General features: G+C 40.2%; 1 protein-coding gene across 1 annotated transcript in view; it reads left to right on the plus strand.

Annotated features, from left to right (window-relative positions):
- The window catches only part of SRGAP1 (SLIT-ROBO Rho GTPase activating protein 1), a 250,031-nt gene that overhangs the window by 146,562 nt on the left and 78,944 nt on the right, over window positions 1–24,525 (plus strand). Inside the window, 3 exon segments of the mRNA XM_006192367.3 lie at window positions 3,054–3,116; window positions 22,017–22,199; window positions 22,657–22,785. Of these exon segments, the coding sequence (XP_006192429.1) occupies window positions 3,054–3,116; window positions 22,017–22,199; window positions 22,657–22,785 (375 nt within the window).

Consider the following 24,525-nt stretch of genomic DNA (forward strand, 5'->3'; position numbering starts at 1 on the left):
TAAATTGGAGACATGTTTAAAGTTGGGGTGGGGGTAACAAGAGGTAGTCTTTTTATTGTTTCTATGCCGTGAGGACCGTGACCAATCCCCCAGCATTCAGATTAGGACTTGAGGTTGTGTCTGGCCCAAGGATCCGTGTACAAAAGGGAGTTCAAATTCACGCTTCACACTTGAGTGTGTAAGAGCACAGCGCACCTCTCTAACAGTCTTTGCACGCAAAAGGAGTGGCAACGAGGGAAGAATGGTTAATCCTGAGGTTGCTGACTAGACCATGGAGGGTTTGGACTGTCATGTCATTCAGAGTGAACAAATAGGCAGAAGCTCTGGGGATGTGTCATGATGTGTCATTTTCCTACCTGAAAAGAACTTCCCACCAACTGTTCACAATTTAGAGTTCCCACTGGGCCCGGCTCTGTAAGAGTCTCTTTCATGAGTTATATGTATCTTATTTCATTGGCTTGAAAAATTACCCGTTTCCTGGCAGGTATTTGATCAGTTCATCTGGTACCACTAGTAGTAGGACCCACAGGAAAATGGAACACAGATAAGCTCACTGCACATATATGGCGATGTAAGAAGGGCTCAAGGGCTGGAGCAGAACCTCCAGATCAGGAGTTACATGGACGGACCTAAGGGCCAAGGCAGTGGAGGGAGGAGGGGCGTCGAGTTCAGTTCCACCAAGCGCTTCCTACGTGGAAGTCAGAAATGAGTGTCCGTAGAGACCAAAAGGAGGAAAAATACGATGTGGCCTTTTCACTCAGAGGAGTTAACCATTACAAATAATGTCTGGGAAAGAAAGAAGCCTAACATTCACGAGCTGCTTACTGTGTGTTGGTGCCATCCTGAGTGCCATGGGTGTGTCATCTGATTAATGCTGTCATCAGCCCCCCGACATAGGTCCAGTGACTGCATTCCTTTTACAGATCTTCAGAGTGAGGCACAAGGGAACCCAAGCCTTTGAGACCCAGTCCCAGCATTCTGACTCCAGAGTCCTTGCTTTTAAGCATTGTTCTGTACTGCCCCCCAGACAAATTTTTTATATTTCAGGGCCCCTGGGGAAAGGTGAAAGGAAAACGTGCGGATGTGCCCAGCAGAGCACAGCACGTCTGTGATGCCAGATTTCTTCTCCCTCATGACCTGAAATCTTGTAAACTGTGAAGTGTACAAAATCTTTTCGCTGGTGGTAACAATATTTGACCTAGGATAGCTTGGAAGACCCCACCCCACCCCAAGCCTAAGTGTTTAATCTGATCCTAAATATTCTTGGCTTGGGCTAATTGGACCTAAGGGATTTTTATTGTTGTTGTTAATGCTCTTCAGTCTCTGCCAAGAAAAATTTTATTTTTGGACTTGCTACCTGAAATGTGGGCAGCTGAGCGGAGTTACGTGGTGGCCTTTGATCCCATTGAAGAGTTCCAAAGTGGAGCTCAGATCTGTGGATGAAATGTGATATTAAAATAACACCAAGCTGAAGTCATAGGAGATTGCCGTGTAACGTATACGGTCAGAGTAACCAAGATTTAGGGGAAAATAAAATGAGTTTCAGTTGGCTTCATTTTCTCCCTTGCAATTTTTCCTTTCACTCTTCAGTGATTCTTAACCCACCGCTTCACATAGCAGGGACAAAGCAGAACATAAAGTCTCTTAACTCCACTGTAGGGATTTTGAAACTCTCAGAGCTTGATAAACAGTCGCACCCTTTATCACTCAAGAAAACCCAGTGACAAATGCTGCTAACAGATTTGAATTTCTCAAAGTTCAAGTACAGCTCTGATGTCATCTTCCCACACTATTTTATATTCACGAAGTTTTGCTTCAGTTACATTTGACCTTTTTTAAGGGAAACCGAAGCCAAAGACCTTGTGTTTGCAGGTGGACCGTGCTTCATCTGGGTCCGATTATTTTCTGAAGGGTGGTCAGTGGGCCTTTCTTTTCTGCCCTCTCACCAGCGGCCAGCTGTCAGCAAAGGTAGTAACTATTTCAGCTTATTTACAGATCCATGTAGCAAATGTTGATTGGATGCTTCCTGTGTGCCCAAGCAGGACCTGTACTAGTGTCTCCTTAAATTCCATGCCCTGTGCACCTCACTGGTCTCACCCGAGTTCTGGCCTTCTGCCCAAGCACTGCAGGACAATGGGGTTGCGGAGCTGATAAAGATATATATGTGGCCCTTATTCCCAGTACTGACAGTCCAGTGGGGACACATGGATGAACCATGGATTTGATTTGCTATTACTGTCTCAGGCTCTGTAAATTAAGCCATGCTACACATTTTTTTCCATTTGAGTAAATAACTCAAAACAGGGTTGAAAAAAAAAGTAATTTGGAGATATGATTTCCTTTAAAATAGCTTACAGATTTTGCTGAAAAAATATGCAAATGATCCTCTGTCAAACTCTCAGAACTACTAGCCTAGGGAAGAAATGTCATAAATGCTGTCATTTACCAACTGAATGGAAGAGTAAAACTCTCTTTTTTGTCTTAATAAAGAAATAATAACAAATGCAGAGGCAAACATGTGTGGATCATAAGTGGACTTACCATCTCAATGCTTTAAAACTGTTTTCTTAAAATTAAAATTTGCAGTCAAATAGTTATTTTGGAAAGGGAGAGGTAATTTCCCTTTTGGTTCCTAACTTAGCCTTTGGGGATTCACGCTGCAAAAATTCCCTTGTGATGATACTGAGATGGGAAACTAGATGCTGGAATTCATGTTTTAATGACTTAAGTTCTGCAACTCAACTTCTGAGCAAGCACAATGCTTCTCCCTGCTTACTTTTTCTCTCTCTTCTTAATAAAGTCTGATATGGACGGTGGGAGAGCCACGCAGACTGTCTACTTGTTTGACTCTGTCCGTCCTGTACTGACTGTGGGTGCACAGATCTAGTATTTAGAAAGGCCATTTGGTCAAAGATGTTTATTGTCAGGGCCATGCTGGCCTTTCGTTGTGTTACACACATTCTTCTGTTTTCAGTCAGTGGACTTCTTAAGATGTAAACAGTCTAGAAATAAGTTTCTGTTCCATTTTTTAATATTATTTCTTCTTTTCACAGAGCAAAGAGATTGCATTCCAACTTCATGAGGATTTAATGAAGGTTCTTAATGAGCTCTACACGGTAAGCACATAATCTTTGTTTTGCAAAAATCATTGGTTTAGAATTCTGGTTTGCAGAAACATTTCCCTTATTAGAACTCGTTCCAAGCTAGGGTGTGGATGGATGCTTGTCTGGTTGCAATGTGGAACCAAATGGATACACACACACTATTGTATTGTGTTGTTCTCTCAACGTGGGGGTAACTGTATTCAAAGAAATACGTATATGAAGTTAGAACACTTAAAAAACTTGGTGTATAGGTGTCCCAAAAAGAATGTTTTTAACTGGTTGGATAACGTATGATCTGTACGTATATTCAATTCCAGAATATTTTGTTTTAAATTGTTACCATTCAAAAATCAGCCATTCTGGGTTTTGAGCAATTTAGAGTTGCTTTATTCTGGTACATTAATGTCTTTTTTTCCCCCTATTTCAGTTAAATTCTTTGTTTAGTGACTTACTATATTAAAAACTACTTTTTCTGGTGGGAGGGGTATCTATTTTTCCTTCTTGGCAATTGCTTTTCTGAACTTAAACTTTATTCAGATTACTGCAGATAATCATAAGAAACTAAATGACTATTTAAAAAAACAAAATCAGTGAGGTTGCAAATTGGAATTAGTCATATGTCTATGTAAATTTTGTTTTACACTTAACGATCATATTAAATACAAATTTCTTTTGGAGCAATTTGACGAGTTTTTATTTTATAAGAGAACAACATAATGAGAATTGAGTAATATTAATTTGTTCTAACTATAGATATTTGCATTTTCATTGCATAAGATTATTTGAATTCTTCTTTACAGGCAAATTAAACCTGAAACTTATTATTAAAATGTTTCTTGATTTACAGATTTATTTGTTCCTAAAAAGCATGTGTGTAAAATGCAAATATGTGAGTTAAATTACTTTCAATGCTCTATTGATATTTGCTAATTAAAAGAACCTGTAGTTTTAAACGTTATAAAATGAATATTCTTTAAAAAATTACTTCCAGTTTTTTCCTATGTGATCACATATGTGATAAATCTGTGTTTTTATGTGGCATGTTTGCTGTACACCTGTGCTTTGAATTGGATTGATAATTTCTAAGTGTTAGTTCCTCCTTCAGAAACTTGTAACTTTACATTTAAAAGTCTCATGTTAGAAGGTCATACCCATCATGTAGAAATACCAAACAAAGTTGAGTTTTGGGTGATGATTGGCCCATGCTTTGTGTGGTTTGTTGATTTCTGATAACTGAAAGTATCAACCATTTCTAGAAATCCTGGATTTAGAAGAATTTAAAAGCGTGTGCCTCTTGAGGCTTCCAAAGAAGAAATTCCCTGCCAACTTCCACTGAACTGTCTTAAGATGAGGGCTCCATGGCATTTTCCTTGAGGGCCCCTTGCTTGGGCACTGTTTCACCTAAAAATATAGATCAGTCTCTAATACTTTAAAAAAAATAAATCTGCTGGTTGTCAGCATAGACATAGACAAGAGCCTGTTGATTATGGTCTGGAGCTAATAGTACTAGTCTGAGCAACAGTGGCAAAGACAAACTTGACTTTTGAGTGCAAGAAAAGTGGGTAGGATGTCATGAAAAAAATTTTTTTAATTTATTATCGTATTATTTAATTATTTAATTTTTAAGCAGGGGGAGAGGGAGGTAATTAGGTTTATTTATTTTTTAGAGAAGGTACTGGGGATTGAACCCAGGAACTCGTGCATGCTAAGCATGCACTCTACCACTTGAGCTACACCCTCCCCAACTCATGAAAATTTTATCTCAGTGAGAGATGTGTACAGAGAAACTTGTCCTGGATTCAGTTTATCAGGTGGCATTAGATGTCTAGGAGTCTCTATAGTTGAATCAGGTAAGTTGATATCTCCTCAAAACTCTCACCAGTATCAGTCTGAAAGCCTGAAGGAGCCGGGTTCTAGAAAAGGCCACCGGAGTTTGAGTAACCCTGTCAGTCACTAAATCTCTCAGAGTCAGTCAGGGAATTAAGGGATAGAGGAGACAGGCAATGAGGTCTCAATTAGGTAGATCACTGTGCACTCTTGGAAGAACATTTTACTTTAATCAAAGAGCGTGCTCATTTGAGGTGAGAGGTCATGTTCCATGGGGAAAGACCTTCATGTTACACACACGCACACATACACTTTTTACTCTAAAAGATGATGGTGTTTGGTCTCTCTTGCACTTTAAATTCAGATACGTAAATTCTGCCTTGTTCAAATGAAATCTACCCATTACACATACTCAGTTTACATTCAGAAGGAAAGAAAAGGTGAGGAGTATTTGAAAAGGGACCAGGGGTTGGAGGAATATGGTTTAGGTTCTCTGTTCAGCCACTGACTGGTCACAAGCAAATTGTCTTCTGAGTTGCATCATGCATAGAATTTTATACAACCAATGATGTAATAATGATTGTTGAAATAACATATAAAATATGTAGCCTCAGTGAATGGAGGGTGCTATTTAATTGCTTTTTCAAACATTCACTCCTCCTTTGCTCTCAACCCTTGATACTCTTTGGGAGTTGATGGTGAACATTTTAAGAAGTACGTTAACCTTCTTACTCAGTGGAATGCCTTGTATAAAATTACAGTCAGCCTTGGTGGTGGGCAGTAGCCTTGTGTGTGGGCTTCCCTGCCCCCAAATAGTTCTCGCAGAGGTCTGTTGATTATTCCAAACATTCTGTCAGAAGACTTTGTCTTAAATAAAATACAAGGATGACTACAAGGATATGCCTTATGATCATTTAAAACTTAAAGTGAACCAAGTTTTATCAGGTCCTTTGAGAACAGGTATCCATGGAGCATGAAGTCCTAGACTTCGGAGCAGGAGGGAGAGGATGGCGGCATCGGAGTGATGTCTGGAATGAGAGGAGAGGCTTCGAAGATAGGCGCCCTCTTGTCTATATTTTTGCCTCAACCTTGCCTTTATTTACAGAAACAGGGCCTCAAAGTGGTTTTGAGCCTCCATTTGGTTTCTTAAACTACCACAGGGGCCAGCCACAAAGGTTAGAATTAGTTGGACCTTGAGTAACAAGGGAACTCAGAATAATGGCATAAACAAAATAGAAGTTTATCATCTCTTTCACATAAAAGTTCAGAGGTTGGCAGCTCAGGACTGGTATGGAGGTTGTATAAAGCCATCAAAGAATCAGGCTCCTCCTAATATACCGTTCAGAGAAACCTAATAGTATCTTTCTTCTTATGGTTCATGATAGTTGCTGGAGCTCCAGCCATTACATCTGCATTCTTGATATGGAGAGAGGAACCCCTGGTTCTATCCTCAGTACATCCCCCCCAAAAAAAACAGATTAAAAAAATAAAAACAAAAACCAAAACAGACCATGTCACTTCCTCTGAAAGCATTTATATTCTAGGGAGGAGAAACGGACAGTAAACAAATAAATGTATAGTATGGCAGGTATAAGTGCTAGGAGGAAAAATAAAGCTGACTTAATACAGACCAAGCATTTAGAACAGTGTCTGGCACATAGTGAACACTTAAATGTACGTAGTGTCATCGTCATTGTCATCTTCATCATCAGTGGGTGGGGGAGGGGATGGTAACAACTTGTCTGGCTCTCAGAGTAAAGGTGGAGATCAGGGATGGTATCAACAGTAACTACAGGTGGTTTTTACATATATGTATGATGTTTCCTTGTAAATGGATTATACATTACTTTTATACAAAAAAAAAAAAAAAAAGAAAGAAACGTAACTTCCTCTAGGAAAACCAAATCAATGGCAAGTGTGAACAGGGCTGTGATTGAGTTAGTGGAGAAGTGAAAAGGCAAAAACAGAAAAAGGGTGACACAAAAAGTTAGAGGGAGCCTTCAAAACAAAATTTGCCTTCATCAGTCTGAGAAAGGGCTCATCATGCGGTTTGAGGTGTTAATAAGCCTGTCGCCTCCTACCAAAATCTCAAAAGGTGACGTTGTATTTTAGGAGGAGAACAATTATTTGTCCTATATTAATATTTCTTTATATTGCCTAGGTTTTGCAGCGTTATACTCAGCATTTTAAAAAACAAGGCGCTTACAAGCCTCGGTAAGCAAATTCTGATAGAGATAAAACACTGATGTCATGATAAAACTCTACATGAAATTGATTGTATGTATGTAATTGATGATCGTGCTCTCCATACACCAGTGACACACATGGCTGGCCAGAGTCAAGAGGTAATCCATCCTCAAGTTCCATTAAATGGAGAGGAACAAACTAGGAAAATGAGGATTTATTCAACTCTTACCCTGAGGTACACACAGGAGCCCATTCATTTCTCACAGCAGCCCTGTGAGGCGGGTATTCCTAGTCCCCGGGTTACCACTGGGAGCTGGGGATCAGAATAATTAGCTCAGGATCACACAGATAGGAAATGAATGCTCCAAAATCTCAGCCCCATTCGGTCCCCAAGGGCCATCCGTTCCCACGGGACAGCTGCCTTAGGGAAGGAGGTGCAGGACAGGTGGGGAGAAGGGTGGGGCCTGATCTCATAGACACAACACAGAGTGAACCTTACACTGCACCCTCTGATCGCCACTTGTGAAAACTTGATTGAACTTTCCAGACTATAGATGTGGCTTACAACATGGGCAGACCCAAAGGGCTTTGCACAGTCAGCTTTAATGTTAGGATATGTTCATCTGGGGGTGCCTCTTCAAAACCTAGCCTTTCATAGAGCTCTGGTGTTATGTGTGTCAACATCATCCGGTCAGCTGTGTGTTCATACACAGTCATCAGTGCTAAGTTCCTATTTCTGGATGTTCCATGCCCCTTTGTTTTCTTCCTTTTGAGCTCCAGCTCTGATCTGCCCAAGAAATGTAAATGGAGAGGGGAAGCTGTCCTGGTGGTGCAAAGCCAGAGGCTGGTGGGCCTCTTATGTAGGAGTTATTTGGAAAACGGGGTTGCTAATAGCACACAGATACCCACCTTGGCCTTTGCATATCTTTGAACCACTTTTCTGTTTAAAATGTGAAAATAAAAAGATAATTATTCTTTAGAGGAGATGGGAGGGAACACACTGTTTATTATCCCAAGCCCTTCCTTGAAAACTCCACCTCAGAGGACTGCTGAGGAAAGCTTTCTTGGCTCACAAGCCTCCCACGAACCAGGAGCTAATGCATTCTTCTGGAAGGAAGAAACATGCCCGAGGCGAGGTTGCAAAGTCACTTGGAAAGAGCCCCAGATACTTGCCACCTCCTATAGGACGATTTTTCTCTGTGCCTCAAAGAGGTTTTTAATTTTGTGTGTGTGTGAAGGATTTATTGTAGCTCCAGGGCATTTTAAGTATTCGAAATACGTATTTCTGTAGTGAAAATGAAAATTCATTCCTTTGGGATGGACTACAAAGAGGTCCAGGTCTCAGAACAAAACACTGAAGATGGAGAAGTAAGGCGTAAAGGATTTGTAGAAAAGGTTCCCAAGTCAAAAACCTCTCTGGAATACCACATTCTCCATGATGCCACCTGGAAAACTTTTTTAAAAAGCAGTCTATTTAAAGATCTTGGGCTGACAAAGTGTTTCCGTATATCCTTCCCCTGGCCTTATTACTAGACACTTAGATGGAAAGAAAGAGACATGTTGGGATCATATGACTCCCTGCCAACTCCTGAATTCTAATCTTGGCCTTGACACAGACTGACTTTGGAGGCAAGATTCACTAGTTTAATCTGGATTCATTTTCCTGCCAAAATGATTGGGATTAATAAAATTTCCACAGGAAGACTCCCTAAGGGCGACTATTTGATGCAAACGTTATATATATGTAGGTGCCTTTTAGGATGCCCTGCTAATTAATGGTGTGAAATGCTTCCTAGCTCCTGCTTGGAATTTTTATTTTCTCTCTGAGATTCGAGGATTAGTTATGCTTGGTGCTTATGAAGCACAAATAAACCTGTCTTTTAAAAGAGGTGAGCAATATGAACCAAAAAAAAAAATTATTTGGCTCAGTAATGAAAAAGTGTTAGAAAGTATAGTTTAGTAAAAAACAAAACAAAACAAAAAATTCCTAAAGAATGTCTCCTATCAAGAATCCTTCTCAAAGAGTATTTTATCTAAACTCTTATATTCTGAAATATAGTATTGTTACTGAAGGCAAGCCTGTGTGCCCGACACATGGTGAGTCCAAACAAACCTAAAGGTCAGAGTTTGAAACAGAGAAAGGTTTATTGCAGGGCCAAGCAAGGAGAACGGGTGGCTGGTACTCCCAGAAGGGCTCGAACAAAGAGTTTTTAAAGGCAAGGTGAGGGGGCAGCGTCCCAGCCCATAGAATTTCAAATAGACCTTTAAAAATGATCACATTAACTTCCTCATTTAGGGAAAATATCACTGAGACTCAGACTGCTAGAATCCCAGTTTGGAGCTGAAACCCAGGTTGTATTTTAATTTAAATTGACAAATAGTTTCTTACTATGTTGGTGCTACTGTGCTGGGAGCTTTCGGTGAGACAGTACCAGTCAGGATGCTTTCAGTCTAGCAGAGTGAAGCTAAACAAGGACTTAATAGTCACAGCTAACCTTTGTCGGTACTACTCTAAGCACTTTGTGTAATTAGCTCTTTAATTCTCCCAACAGCCCTACAGGGTAGGTAAGGCACAGGAAGGTTAAGTATCTTGCTCAAGGTCACACAGCCAGGAAGTCCCAGCAGAGTCAGAAGGCTTAGCTCTCACACTGCACTCCGTTTTTGATGATGATTATAACGTAAGGCAGACCATTCTGTACCAACAGAAAAGTTCAGGGAGAGGGCTTTGGCCATCCAAAGAGAGAGGTCCACATGGAGGATTAAGAAAAGTTGAAGAGTCTTGCAGTAACCTGTAATGAAAAAGAATGTGTGTGTGTGTGTGTGTGTGTGTGTGTGTGTGTGTGTGTGTGTGTACTGAATCACTATGCTGTACACCAGAAACAATACAAGACTGTGTAAATCAAAAAAAAATAACATGCAAAAAATTTTTAAAAAAACACTCAGGAAAGAATCTGAAAATGGACAGGATTTGGGCAATAGGAGAGATGGGGAGGGCGTGGGGAGGGGTTTCGAGGTGAGAAGCGCAGCGTGAGCCTGGGCGCAGTCAGGACAGACACAAGGCACGTCTGCAGATTTGCCCTCTGGAGCCGTTACTAGAAAGAAAGGGAAAAATCAGAAGCTGAAAGGTTTCAGGAGAGCACCAGGTGAGATTATAAAGAGCATAGGCAGCAAAAAAGAGTGAGCCTTCTACTCAAAAGCAATTTGAAATCTCAGAAAGCTTTCTGGCAAAGGTGAACAAAAGCATCTTACCTTTTTTCTTCTTTTTTTCCTCCTCTCTCTTTTTTTTTTTAATGAATGGAATGAGAAATATTACATTTGAGAAACAGGTATAGGTGTCAACTTTGAAACCATTTTTCATTAAAAGAATTCCACCTTGTTTTTTCCATTTCAGTTGATGCTGCAATTCCAAGGGTTGCAGGGCTTTTAAGGTTTCAACATTCTAAGGGTCTTGTGTCCTCAGCTTAAATACTCTATATACTAAACTATAACTTAAATGTCTAGTACACACATGTAATGTTGAAGATATGGGAAACATGTCCTTGAAAAGAATTAAATATTTAAACTTGCAGGTGCCTCTGAGAGTCTAGTAAATCTGTTGGCCTTTCATTATGCATGGACTTTTCCCTTCAACGTCACCAACCACTCGAAACTTTTCCTTTGCCGCTTCTGCTGCCACTGTTCGCTATGGCCCTGAAAAATATGGATGCCAAGTGCCAGTTCTTGGGTTTTGTTTTGTTTTGTTTTGTTTTGTTTTTCAGTAGCTTAAACTTGTGTTTCAGCGCCTGTAAAGACTTCTGTGAAGACCCTTTTTGCAACCAGGTCTTTCTGAATGACTTTCTCTGTCACTGACTTTCTCTGTTGACTTGTATATTAGCAAGGATGAGGTCTCTTTGCAGCTCAGTTTCTTTGATCCAGAAAACGAAGACCATCCCGTGCCTCTGCTCCCAGCCCCTGAGGTGTAGAGAGTGAACAAGTGAGCATTGGTGCTGAGCACTGGCTAAGGCTATTGCGGGCTTTAAAGATAGGGGAGAAATGTGGGGCAGTTAGTAATTGTAGCAGCATCCATTAAACACTCGCGTGTGCCAGTTCCCACTGCATGTATTAATTAATCCATTTTAGCTCTACAACAACCTTGGAGGTACTATTCTTATTCCCAGTTACAGGTGAGAAGACCATGGGACGTGGTAAAAGGCAAAACGGGGATTTGAACCCAGGCAGTGTGATCCCGCAGTTGAACAATTATTAGCACTGTTGAGAAATGGAGTGGGTTGTTCGCTTTTAAGATAGTGCTCTCCGCCTTTGGAGGGTGGCTGTCCAGCAGGTGTGCGGGGAGGGTTTGTGATCTGTAAGTTTCTAGGATTCATGGCATGCAGTTGCTTAGCATTTGTCACAAATCTCAGAATCTGTTTCCTGTCTCTTAAGTCAGTTCAGTGGAAAGTACCAAAATTGTGAGAGGGTCCTCTCTGTCGCATCCAAGTGATACACACTGAATGGCTGGGAGGGGCTTGTCAACAGATACAGAGATCCTGGAACTGTATCAGTGGCAAGCAGCCCTGTCATCAGTGAGCTAGACTCGTGAGATGTTTCCACGTCTGGTGTTGGGTGCTGGGCCAGACGGAAGTCTCCCCAGCTCTGTGTAAGCACAGAGCCACCCTGGGGGCTCCCTGGAGAAGCTGACACCTGATTTTAGTGATGAAGGATGAGAAGGGCCTTCCAAAAGGCAGTTAGTGTGTGAGGAAAAGCACAGATACCATGAAACCATGTTGCCTGTGCACATGGAACTCTATGCACCTGAATATTGCTGGAGTATTAGCAAATCACGAATGTGAAAAGAAAGAGAGTATCAAGGTGGACTTTGTTCAGATCCTCTGCCCTTACCACTCTCTCTTTACCCCACTACAAATGGAGTGCTTTGGAGAGACAAGAAAGGAAAGCATCTTCTGCCTAATTAGAATTTCCTGGATAGAGTAACATTTCTTCCACGTTAGAAATCTCTGATCATTGTGAAGTGGGCAGATATTCTACCAAATTGTTCATTGCTCTCATGAAAAATGATTCTTCTGCACTAGTATAAATCAATAAAGAATAAAATAGAATCAGGTTTCCAGTAATGGAATGCAGTGGAATCAAATAGGTACATCGTATGGTACTCGAGAAATTTTTGCTGAATGTGAGCATTCTTCGAGAGTTCTTCATTAGAGATGAACACAACCCATAACCCCTGCCTGTGACTCAAAGACTTAAATTAGAATCTGCCTCTCGTGCCTGCTGGTAATAGGCTAGCACAGATTCAGATTAATAAATGCAGGTTGCTCTTCTTACAAATAGAAACATTTTCTTTTTAAGAAGGCATAAAAACTGTTCATCCTCTTCAGGATAAATGAGCCGTTTTTCATGAAATATTTTTATTAAAGTAACAAAATCCCATGGCCCTAGTTGTAATTTTTATTGCCACGTAAAAAAAATAATTGCGAAATTTAGCGCTTTGAAAAAGATGACTAACGCCCTGCTTTAACTTAAATATAACAAAGATAAAAAGCATGTAGCAGATCTGTGTGTCAGCCCTGCACCTACCAGGTAGTTCCCGGGTTTTCCTCCTTAATGAGCACCTGATGATTGATCACTAATCAATTTGAGAGCTAATTAAAGTCGCTAGAGTGATAGATATCCCAGTATAAGAGTCATCAATATAATAGGGCTTTAGACTTTATGGGCATTGTTCATTTCTAGATATTTTCTGTTCAGCAAAGCAGATGAGTTACGGCCTCAGAGCCCATGGAGAATTCTAGGAGGAATCTTACATCCTCAGCATAGCGTGGTGTACTGTTTGCTGGCTCAAGTCAACAGAAGCAAGAGATAATTAGTATAATTTGTTGTTACACTGGTTTTTCCTTTTGGTTGAAATTTATCTGCCATCTACTCTGACACTGAAAAAAATCAGCCTCTTAGCAACTGAAAAGTATATTTATTTGTTTATATATATGTATGTATATGTATTTCTACAAATAATAAATTCTCATGGTATTCAGTTGTTGCAAGATTAATAAATGAAATCATAGGCTCATGGAACTTTAGAGTTGGAACAGGCCTGAGCCATCATGTGGTCCAACCACCTCCTTTACAGGTGAGAGCGCTGGGGGCCCAGCAGAATTAAACAGAGCCCTGCCACAAGGTCACTGTCGGGGCGTGGCAGGCTGAGGGTTCACACCCTTGAATATGTAGGACATGAAAGCTCCTTCCACCAACACTGGCTCTTAAAGGCTCTTGTTGAAGATGGAAAAGAAAGCAGTAAAGCTCCAACAGAAAATGAAGATATGAATGACAGTATGGACGCTGTTTTCGTTTAGACTGCTTGATGCCATCCTGTGATATTTCCTACGAGCGTCATCACATGTCCTCCTTTTCCGGGGAAGAAGCCTTCCAGTTACATGACCTGTTTTTCCTTCTGTGATCAAGCCTCTAGTTTGTGTTTTTTTTCTTTCATGCCACACTTTTCAGAGTGTTTGAGATACATAGTTTAGTTGGCCCCCTAATCTAGGTCCTGTAGGGAGACCCCATGTTGTCATCTGTAATAGATGGAGGTCACACTGAGGGTCAGGAAGACTGAGGTTCCAGAACTCTTGCAGCAGAGCTAGGGGGCCAAAATCCAGGTTTACTGGATTTCATAAACCCACGCTCTTTGCATTACAATGCTGCTCTTTGTAATTACTCCTAAGACAAAATCTTTACCACCACGCTGAACAGAGTATAATTATTTTTGTCACTTTCATTAGCTTTACTTCCTCCCTTTGTATGTGTGTTCTCTATTTTCCCCTTTGTTTTGTTTATTCTCTGTGTCTCTGTTGCCCTGTCATTTGATTGGTTGGCAGTCCCTAGCCCCAGAGTCCAGAGTCCCAGACAATGCTCTTTGTTCAAAGCATTTGTTTGGATTATAAATATAATTTGATGATGAATTCCAACTGTTATGCCAGTTTCGGTAGAGCCACAACATACCTCAAATTTTCTTTGAAAAACTAGCCATAAAGACAGGATCTCATGGTATTTAATTGTTCATCTTGAGCTATTTGCTCATTTCCTAAGAGCTTTGCTAAAATTGTTACCATACACATAAATGGAAAGATCGCTTATTTCCTTCCCTGTACCTGTGATGGAAATGATAAGCTCTACAGTCATGCAGAAATCATTACTTACTATTAAAATGAAATATTTTCTGGTAATTTTTTCCCTGTATCAGTAGCTGATTTTTATTGTGCACTTACACGTCAGGCTCTTTTTTTTCTGTGTTCTTTGCGTGGCTTGACACATCTAATCCTTCCAGCTACCCTGTGCATGCAGGGAGTAATAATGTTCTGCTCATTTTACAGTGAAGCAGTGGAGGCACAGAAAGGTTAAGTGACTTGCCCAAGATCACACAGTAAGTACAGAGGCAGGACTTGAGCCCAAGCAGTCTGTTCTGTGAATCTAGCTCTTCACTGCCAGTATCCAGTCTCTCAAAGTGAATTCTCCTGTAAATGTTACTTTGCAAATATCCTTCAGTTTTGTGAATTCTGCTTTCGTTGCCTTATGGAGAGCCACACAGGCCCAGGGAGAGAACGTGGGAAAGTTCATCACTGTGACCGTCCTGCTGACCACTCAGAAGCTCAGCAGCTTTTCCAGCCCTGGGGCCACAAATAAGAGTTCAAAATTCATGATGAGCTCCTCCCACAGGCCTTAGTGGGAGGCGGGGCACTGGAGCGGGACCTGGCACCCGCTGTAGGTGGTGACTGAGTAGCACTAATGTCGAGGGTGGGCTTCTCCTGTCTTTACAGTCTTTATATAAATGAAGGAGATCCTCCTCCCCACCCGACTCTCCTCCGCAGGTGAGCTCCCAGACATGAATATAAGCTAATTAGAAGGACGCCTAGGAGTCCTCCTCCCCCTACCCCCGGCCCCGCTCCTAGCCCTGCCTTTGTGCCTCCCCATTGGCAGAGTTGTTTCTTTCATCTCTAGCCTCAAAGCCTAGCACCTGCCTGGCTTATGGGTACCCACTAGCTGTTCAGTTGGTGAATAAATGCAGATCATTAAACATTGCTCCCTGAAACCTGGGCTGATGTCCACTTCATTGTACAGTAACTGTCAGCAGGTATCGGAAAGGGCGCTGACGATGAGATGGGTGCTGCAGACAGGCTAGAAGCCTCTTCAGAGTGTGATTTCAGGTGGTGTGTTTTGTGAGCGTATAGGTGTCTGTGCCCTCGACTCCTAGGCACTGCTCACTGGTGTACTAGTTTTTAAGAGGCTTTGGCTGGCCCAGGCTGCAGCGTGGAACAGCAATGGACCATTGGGTCTGCTCCTGCTGTACTTGGTGCTCCGGCTGCTTTGTCTCTGGGAGACAGCGGCTTGCACCCCTTTGCTTAGAGCCGAGATGCGTGCAGCCAGCGAGTCTGGCCCCAGACCCTGGGTGCTTGCTTCCCCATCATGTCTTAGAAACTGTCGAGAAGAACTGCCCACCTGGTTCTGTGCTTCCATGCCTTCTATCACTTAATCTCAGTTCTACCTCGGAGGAACTGGGGCTCCGGAAAGTTGAGAAACTTATCCTGCTGATAAACAGAAGCCCCAGAATGCAAATCCAGGTCTGCCTGGCTCTGAACTCATCGTCAGCTTTGGCCCAGGATACAAAAACCAAGGAAGCTCCAGGTTGCAGGTGTGAAGGTCCTGGCATGCAGGGTCACAAGTGTCCTCTGAAAGGGCCTGCCTGCCCGCCGCCGTATCCAAACTACGCACCAGGGACACTGCTTGGCCCAGTGGGGGCCATCGCCTGGACAGAGGGGCTGAGTCTGTGCGGGCCCCTGGCAGGGCCAGGCTGCTTACAGCACAGATCTTGGGGCTCAGCTAGTGTGGCCCAGGGGCCCTGCTTTCCCTGGGAGCCTGCGAGCTTTCTGGGAAATGACAGGAATGGGCTCCCGAGGCTGTGGTCCTACCCCGATGGTTTTGTTAATCTGGCACCTGCAGAAAGTCAGAGTTAGAGCCTCTCATGTATTGATTGTAGGAAAGAGATCTTTGTCTTTGGTGGTTGGTATTTAAGGAAACCCAAAGAACGTAGTTTCTCAGACAAGCTTTTAGTGATTGATGGATTTAGTAAAACAGTCTGTGTGTGTAATTAGGAAATATTGTCACTAACGTGTTGACTTGCACCAGGCCCCCAACCACCACACTCTAACCTTTTTTTTTTTTTTCCTTAAGGGGCCATAAATTCCAGTGCTAACTGCATTTCATAAATGACTTAGAACCGTTTGTCATCCCATCAGCCCGGTCCCAGGGGTTTGCTGGTGGTACTGTTCTGGGTGCCAGGGATGGGGAGGAACAGTGCAGTCATGTACTAGTCATATTAGTTAAGATTTGTTAAATGAAGAAACGAATGGACGAGCTGAATATAAAAGGATTCTTTTCTCTCCTTTGCTTCTCACCGATGCCTATTTACTCCTCTTATGTATCAGGCAATGTTAGGGACCTGGAGGTCCCTAAGATATTGTTGGTGGCCTCGCTGAACTTACAGAACAATACATGATATAGAATGGTACACAGATGTCGGTAGACATGACAGTCTGAAGTGCTACCAGTACGTAGGTCTTGGAGGTCGGAAGAACAAAATCACTAGCTGGGATGCAGGGAACACTGAGCAGTAGGTGAGCTTTGACCTTGCCTTGGAGGATGAGTCCAAATGTTAACAAGAGAGGGGGTGACGGGGGAGGGCACCCTGGCAGTGGGGTTGGATTGTCTGGGGAGAAGGCCACAGAAGCAGGAAAGTACAAATTCTGAGGAAGGAGTTAAGTGATTGACTCAGAGTTAGTTCACAGAGTGCTGCTCGTGCTGATGTGGAACCAGCGTGCTGGCATTTGAACTCCGCGGTGGAAGGAGTCCTGTCAAGTTTAAGAAAAAGAGTGAGAACAGAGAGAAAAAGCCCTGTGGCTGTCATTCAGGATTCTCTTTCCCCCTTTCCATTCACTCTTCTTCGTGCCAAATGCGGTCACTTCACACCCCAAAACACCCTGCCTATCTTCTTCACCAGATTACTGCTCAGATACTGCTTTGACCATACTGTTCACACTTCTACGGATTCTCCAACCCCTGCAGAATGAATCCTGTCCTTCTCAGTTCGGGTGTTGAGCTCTCCTCATCTGGCCTTTGCCAGCTTCTCCAGTCTTGCTCTTCAGCTCACTTACCCCACCATCCGCTTCCCTGGACCCCCTTCTCTGCCGCCTTGGTTTCTCCATGCCTGCCCCACCTGTGTGGTTCCCCATCCCAAGTATATCTTTGCTGATGCCGTTCTTCTGGCCCGAATGCCCTCTCCCTTCGTTAGTGTCCGTGAGCATCTCCAAGGCCCATTTTTTTTAATCTCCAAAAATTTCAACTCTTTGAAGATGGAAACCAAGTCTTGGTTTTCACGCCCATCCATGCCTCACAGGTGGTAAGCACCAAGTAAATGTTGAATGACTGAATAATTTCTTTCAGGCCTTCTTTTCCTCCATTCCTAAATATGACCAAGAGGAACTCTACCCACCCCCCAGATAAAGAGGCCTCTGTTTGTATAATGCTTTAGACTCTGCAAAGGTCAGGGCATAGCAGTCCAGAGCACTGAATCTGGAGCCAGACTGCTGGGGTGCCAACCATTGCTCTGCCAATTACCAGCTGTGTGACCTTGAGCATCTTACTTAACCTCTCTGTGCTTCACTGTTCTCCTTGCACTATGGGGAGTATAAAGGGACCTACCTCACAAGAGTTTTTAGGGTTAAATAAAAAGCTATTATTTGTAAAATGCTTATAACAATGGCACATAGTAGGCATTATATAATGCTTGTTTAAATATATATATATTTAAATATATATATATATTTAAATAAATATATACATATTACATACATATACACATATATATTAGGAGCATAGGTTATATACATATATATGTACACAAATATGTAGTAAGTACTCAGTCAAGTTTCAGTTATTCCCACGTGAAGGGATGCACAACTGGGTAGCCTTGTAGGGTGAACAGAAGTGTTAAATAACTCCCTGCACCTAGTAACTGGTAGAGCCATTCCCGGAACCACATCTTCTGACTTCTGAGCCAGAAGTCAAAAAAGTAGAATTTATACTCTTAATCCACTGATCTTTGCCAACACAGGGATAGTTTTCAGATACATAGTGATTTCTTGATGCCAAATATTGAAACTTACTATGGAGATTTTAATTATTTTGATTTAAAGTAGAAGAGTAGTGTCTGATCCATTATGCAGGCCTGTCAGTAAGGAAAAAAAAAAATTAACAGCTTCTGTCCGAAAGTTTTTATATAGGATTTCACAGTCTCACAAAGAAATCTTTGATGTGGTCACTTTCTACTTGACTCTATTCTTCCCGCAGTTAAAGATGGAGCAGGAGAGAGAAACTGAGTGCGTTCACTGGAGAATTATGCATGAGGTTTTATAGTAGAGAAGAATTCAAACAGGAAAATACGCTGGTGGAGTACATTTGAATGGATGTCTGCCTCTGTGTCATTTGGTATGCAAAGGCTTGCGTGTGCATTAAGCTGATGGAGAAGCTGTTATTTTCTTTGCAGTATATATTCAAAAGCTTTCTTTTACTTCTCTGAAAAAGAGAGAACTGTCTGTTACTTTATTTTAAATACAAAACCCATTTAACTTCTGTCAACAGCTTACGTTTTAAATAATGCAGTTTGTACTTGCATTCATTACCTGCAATTAGGGTTCTCAAAAAGCTTTTAGTGTTTTTCTCCCCAACTTTTAAAATTCATTCATTGTCACCGTTAACATTTTAGAGAATAGTGGAAGCCCTAAGTTGAATTGGGGAAAACAACAACAACAAAAGAAACGGAACAAAGAAATTTCTTTTCTGGAAGTTACCATTGAACCCAGTGGAGAACCTCAGCTCTTGTGCTGAACCACATTATGATGAGGTATTTACCGCCTCTTCTTGCTAGTGTTAGGTCAGACTCAGACGTTCTTCTAAAACCGACTAGTTAATAAGAAACGCCACGCTGGCAGCCAGCTCAGAATCCCTGGTTCATTGGCTTAGTTTGTGCAAATTACCTGCTTATACTAGGCCTCTGCATCTAAGAAAAGCAGGAGGCAGGTCAGGTCTTTTCTTCAGGATGTATTTAAAAGAAAGGTTTCTCAGATACCCTTGTCTGTCCAGGATGCGTTTTCATCTATGATGGGAGTCATGTGTTCTCATTTCTTCTTTCCTGCCTTCTCAAGAAGATAACTGAGCAACTGTGTGTGTGTGTGTGTGTGTGTGTGTGTGTGTGTGTTGGAGAGAGAGAGAGTCTTTTTTCACCCTCTCACTTAAAGATGTAACTAGACCCAAATGGCATGTGGGTTTGCTTCAGGCTGGGAATATAAATAGAGCCAAGCCTAGAAATGCAAGGTGTGTAGTAGATGCATTGACCTCGCTGTTTGCCCAGCTGCAGGGTGACTCCCTTTCATTCCCCAGCTGCCCAGCTGCTTCTTAATGCGATTTTATTTTTCTTTAATGCTGGAGTAGCTGACCAAACTTAACCCTGGACAGGTTTGGTAGTTACTGAAAAAACAGACAACTTTGCAATTACACACAGCTCAGAAAAAGCCGCCACGACTTTGCTGTTTAGCTCTTACTTTGGCTGTGTTCAGCAATGCCTTTAACATGATTGGCTAACTTATAATTTTAAGGAGAAACATCAGCAGATTTTATGAAAATAAGTAAACGCTCTTCATTAACCCCATGTTTTTTACTCTTCAAAATAGTCACTTGAGAATGTGTGTTATGTTGAACCATAAGAAAGTACAGATTTTCTACCGTCTTCATATAACCTACAAAAACAACAATTGGGTTGAGCCTAAATAAATATATTTATTCCAGTGATACTTCTGGTCCTCTAACTATTTTAAAACTCATCTTTTGAAATGAGAAAAAATCAGGTTCCTTACTCTAAAACATTACATTGATCTCTTTTTTAACACAACTGTATCTTAGTTATAAAATTGGCTCTGAAAAACTTAATAATTTACAAATGAAATTAAATCAATTTTATATGGATGAGAACATGACATAATTTTTGAGAAAGTGCCACTACTGACTCCTCGGGTGCTCAGTTCTGCTGTGGTCCTTGATTCGTCAGTTGCATTGGCGTCATCACGCCTGTGTGTTGTTTCTTTCAGAGATTCTAGTTGTGCTCAAATTAAACAGGTTTCAGAAGTAACCCCGATGTCTGACTCTATATATAAAAGTAGATTGAAATTATATTGGAAAACTGTGATTTTCAGGTAGAATCTCTGAAAATCTATAACTTACTCTTCTGTATCTAAGAATACAGAGATTATATATAGATGTAATAGATATTAATAAAAAATAAATAATAAATCCTGTATTATTTGAGAATGTTTATTAAGCGTCTGTGGGATCTAAGGGGCTTTGGGAAATAACTTTATAGATCAGGTGTTTTTTTCAAATGAGCAGAGTGTTAAATTGGCCATTTGTATTATAAGCCTAAAAAATGTGTAGATTCTCTAACCCTGCAATTCTGCTTCTGGAAACGTATTGTCAGAAATATGACACAATTTTGTGCACAAACATTTCTGTGACAATAATATAACCAAGATTTTTAAGGTCTCAAAATTTTAAAAAATTTTTAAGTTAAAAAAATTTTTAAACTGAGGATTGATTATATGTTTACAATATACATGGAAAAGATACATTATAAAACTTTATCTCCTGTTATCTTCCTAAATCTGTTAAAATGTAAATTATATGTATCATTTATAAGAGAAGAAACAAGATATGGCATACATGAAGGGTTTTCAGCACAGCTTTGTTTATAAAAAGCGAGAAGTTTGAAATATCTTAAAATGTTCAATAATAGGGAATTAAGTTATGGCACAGTCTTATAAAGAAATATTATACAGCCCTTAAAATAATGTTTTGGAGTAATATTTTGTGCTATAGGAAAATGTTCTGATATATGTCATGGGAAAGAATGTAGGGTATTAAACATTGTAAATTTAGACTGATTCAGATTTTTTAAAAGGAGAAATGATATGCATTATTTTATTTTATTTTATTATTGAAGTATAGTTGATTTATAATGTGTTAGTTTCTAGTGTACAGCACAGTGATTCAGCTATATATATATATTCCTTTTCATTACAGGTTACTACAAGATATTGAATATAGTTCTCTGTGCCATATAGTAGGACCTTGTTGTTTAGATATACATCATTTTAAAATGAAGAAGTGTGTGTGTGTGTATCTGTTTTCATAAGAAAAAGACTGGACAGCTGTATACCAAACTTTTAGGCTTTTTATTTTCTACTTGCTTTTTCTTTTCTTTTTTGTATCAGATTTTCTACATTGAACATAAAGTATTACTTTGTGGTCATAGAAACAATTTTTTAACTAAAACCATGTAGGAACCTTAAGATTTACAGTTTATAATTTGACAGGTAGATTTTACACAACAAAGTTCCTTGAATAAGGGCTATACTTATTTGGAGTTTTTTGTAATTCCAAGGTTGGGCTAAAATTTATCCATGAATAATGGTTTATTCTGCAAATTAATAATGCAGAGGAGATTTTAGAGAAACACTTTTAAGCTTAGGGAACTTTTCAAGTACAACGAAAGCACACACAAGACTCTGTAAATCATTTTTTTCACCAAAGCCTGTCCCTAAGTGCCTCTTCCTGGCAGGTAAATTTACATATTTCTGTTTGCTTTATGTAGAAGGAATAGTACATACTTTATCTATTTTACTAAAAATTTATCTCCCCCCGCAAGTTGGAACGTGATCTTTTTAACGTACACATCATATAATGGTTTCCATTCACTAAGTTATGGACAGACATCTTTTAACAATTTGGGTCACATTTTCACAGGTGATGAAAACATACCATATGTACCACGCAGAGAGCATCAGTGCAGAGAGCAAGCTGAAGGAGGCTGAGAAACAAGAAGAGAAGCAAATTGGCAGATCTGGTGACCCAGTCTTCCACATTAGACTGGAAGAGAGACACCAGCGGCGAAGCTCTGTAAAGAAAATAGAAAAAATGAAGGAAAAGGTGAGTAAGTCCTTCCTCCCTTGAGGTGACAGACCTGGGAACACTGATGCAGCAGCAAATAGACACATGTTGTAAATTACTGCAAAATGACGTGTTTCCTCCCACGGGAATGAAAAAATGCTTAAGAAATATAAAAATCATGTAATAACAGCTGGACATCATTTCATGGCAAATGCCAAGTATTCAGTACACAATGTGGAGAACTTTGAATATGAACAAAGAGATTTCATTGCACATGGGCCTGGTGCCCAGAGAATGTTGTTGTTATTCCCTGTCACTGGGTAATTTTAGTTTATTTAAATCAGATAAAAAATGTACTTTTCTCAGAGAACTTGGAAGGTCATTTGTATATGTAGAATAAGTTGTTTAGATGAATAGAAATTCATGTATGTTTCCCTGTCTTGTTTAAAAATGACTCTATTGTCTTTCCCAATGCCTGGATCCTCTTCATCTCCAGAGACAAGCCAAGTATTCGGAAAATAAGCTAAAATCGATTAAGGCACGGAATGAGTATCTCCTAACCCTTGAAGCAACCAACGCCTCAGTTTTCAAGTATTATATTCATGATCTTTCAGATTTAATCGACGTAAGTACTTGAAGTTTTTATATTTTCCATATTGAGATGGAATGAGCAATAACTCTCTTTCCTTGATTCTAAAACACCATTATTTATTAAAACAATGTCATTTTATATAATTCTCGGAAAGGAAAAATGCTGCCAATTAAACGACACAGGATGCTAAGGTACTATTAATTGTAAGATGCATGTGAAATACTGTGCGTTCTAAAACCACTGAAAAACGAATTGTGAGGTTTTGCGAAGCTGTGAGTGCCTGGAAGACTCAGCTCGGAAGGGGGCCCTGTGCAGTTGGCACAGCCCTAACTGCATTTGTTGATTCAAAAATATATGTATTGGGCCCCTCCTATTGTGAGACGATGAGGCTCTGAGAAGCCATAGACGTGCAGCTTGTTCCCCTTAGAATTGAAAGCAGAAAAGACAGATGTTAGCAAATGATGCCTTCATGACAGTTGTGATAAATACTGTGAAGCAAAATAGAACACAGGGAAACCACTTGTATTATCTAACTCTCTATACTTTCCCCTCACAGGATAGAATATAAAAAAGCACTAACTGGGCTCATTTAGAACTCTCGGGTAGACATCTGCTGTCACATTTGTGCAGTGTTTACTGCCATCATTCCCCAACTTTACCCCTCAACATCACTCATTCTTCCATTCAGAAATGGTCCACCGAGTAGCCCCGTCATTGTGCTAACTCCGTAGGAGACGGCAAAGATGAAACAGACAGAAATCCTGTGTCCAAAAAAGTGATGTGTCGTAAGGAAACATAGATAAAGTGGTAGAAGTTCAGAGACTTACCTGCTGGAAGTTTACTCGTATACTGCTTTGTAGTGATTGAATTCAACAGTTACATGATAATGTAAAATTATTTTCTATGGCTCCTAATGTCTATCATAATTTAGGCATATAGTAGGTTAAAGTGACTATTTTTATGGTAAATTTAAGTCTCACATATTTATTATTTTAGAGCCACAGTTTGGGACTTTTTACAAAAGAATTGTTAAGAATTGTTATGAAAGGTTTTATTCATTAACACTCTGATGTAACTTTTTCCTTTTATGTAAGTCTAAACAGTTTTATCTCATAATATCATAACTTCTTTATACAGAACCGTTTAGTAATAAATATAACCAGGGAAAACTTTTTTTCTCATTTCCTTTGTTACAAGTATTTCAACCAAGTAAGTAACCACTTAATTGTTTTAAATACAGAAGCTAAAAAAAATTTTTTTTCCTTCTAGCAATCTGCTGAAATAAAAAGAATTTTTTTTCCTGCTAGATTGCTGCTGGTTTTCCTGAATAAGAATAATTTGGTGACCCCTATTTTCAAACTTAGATCTGTAAGGATTCTGCAAAATAAATGGAATATAGGAGAACTAATTCTATGTACCAACCCTGCTTACTCTTTTTGTTTAGGGCTAATTTTAGTAGTGATTGGAGTACTTGGCTAAACCCAAGCCAACTTACCAAAAGGGAAAGTCTCTGTGTCTTGAAGAGTATTTCTTTAATACCTCTAAGGTACCAAGCACTGTTCTTGACAATGGGGATTCAGCAGTGAACAAAACAAAATCTCTACCTCTGTGGGTGGAGTTTATGTATAGACCACAAAAAATTTACACATATGTAATACGTCCTTATATATTAAATATTTACATATACTTATATGTTAAATATTTATCTTTATTACATATATGAGTATTAACAATAAGATACTACTTATTGTTAGTGCGAACAGTGCCATGAAG

The sequence above is a fragment of the Camelus ferus genome, chromosome 12, assembly GCF_009834535.1.
Source record: "Camelus ferus isolate YT-003-E chromosome 12, BCGSAC_Cfer_1.0, whole genome shotgun sequence".
Classification (NCBI taxonomy): domain Eukaryota; kingdom Metazoa; phylum Chordata; class Mammalia; order Artiodactyla; family Camelidae; genus Camelus; species Camelus ferus.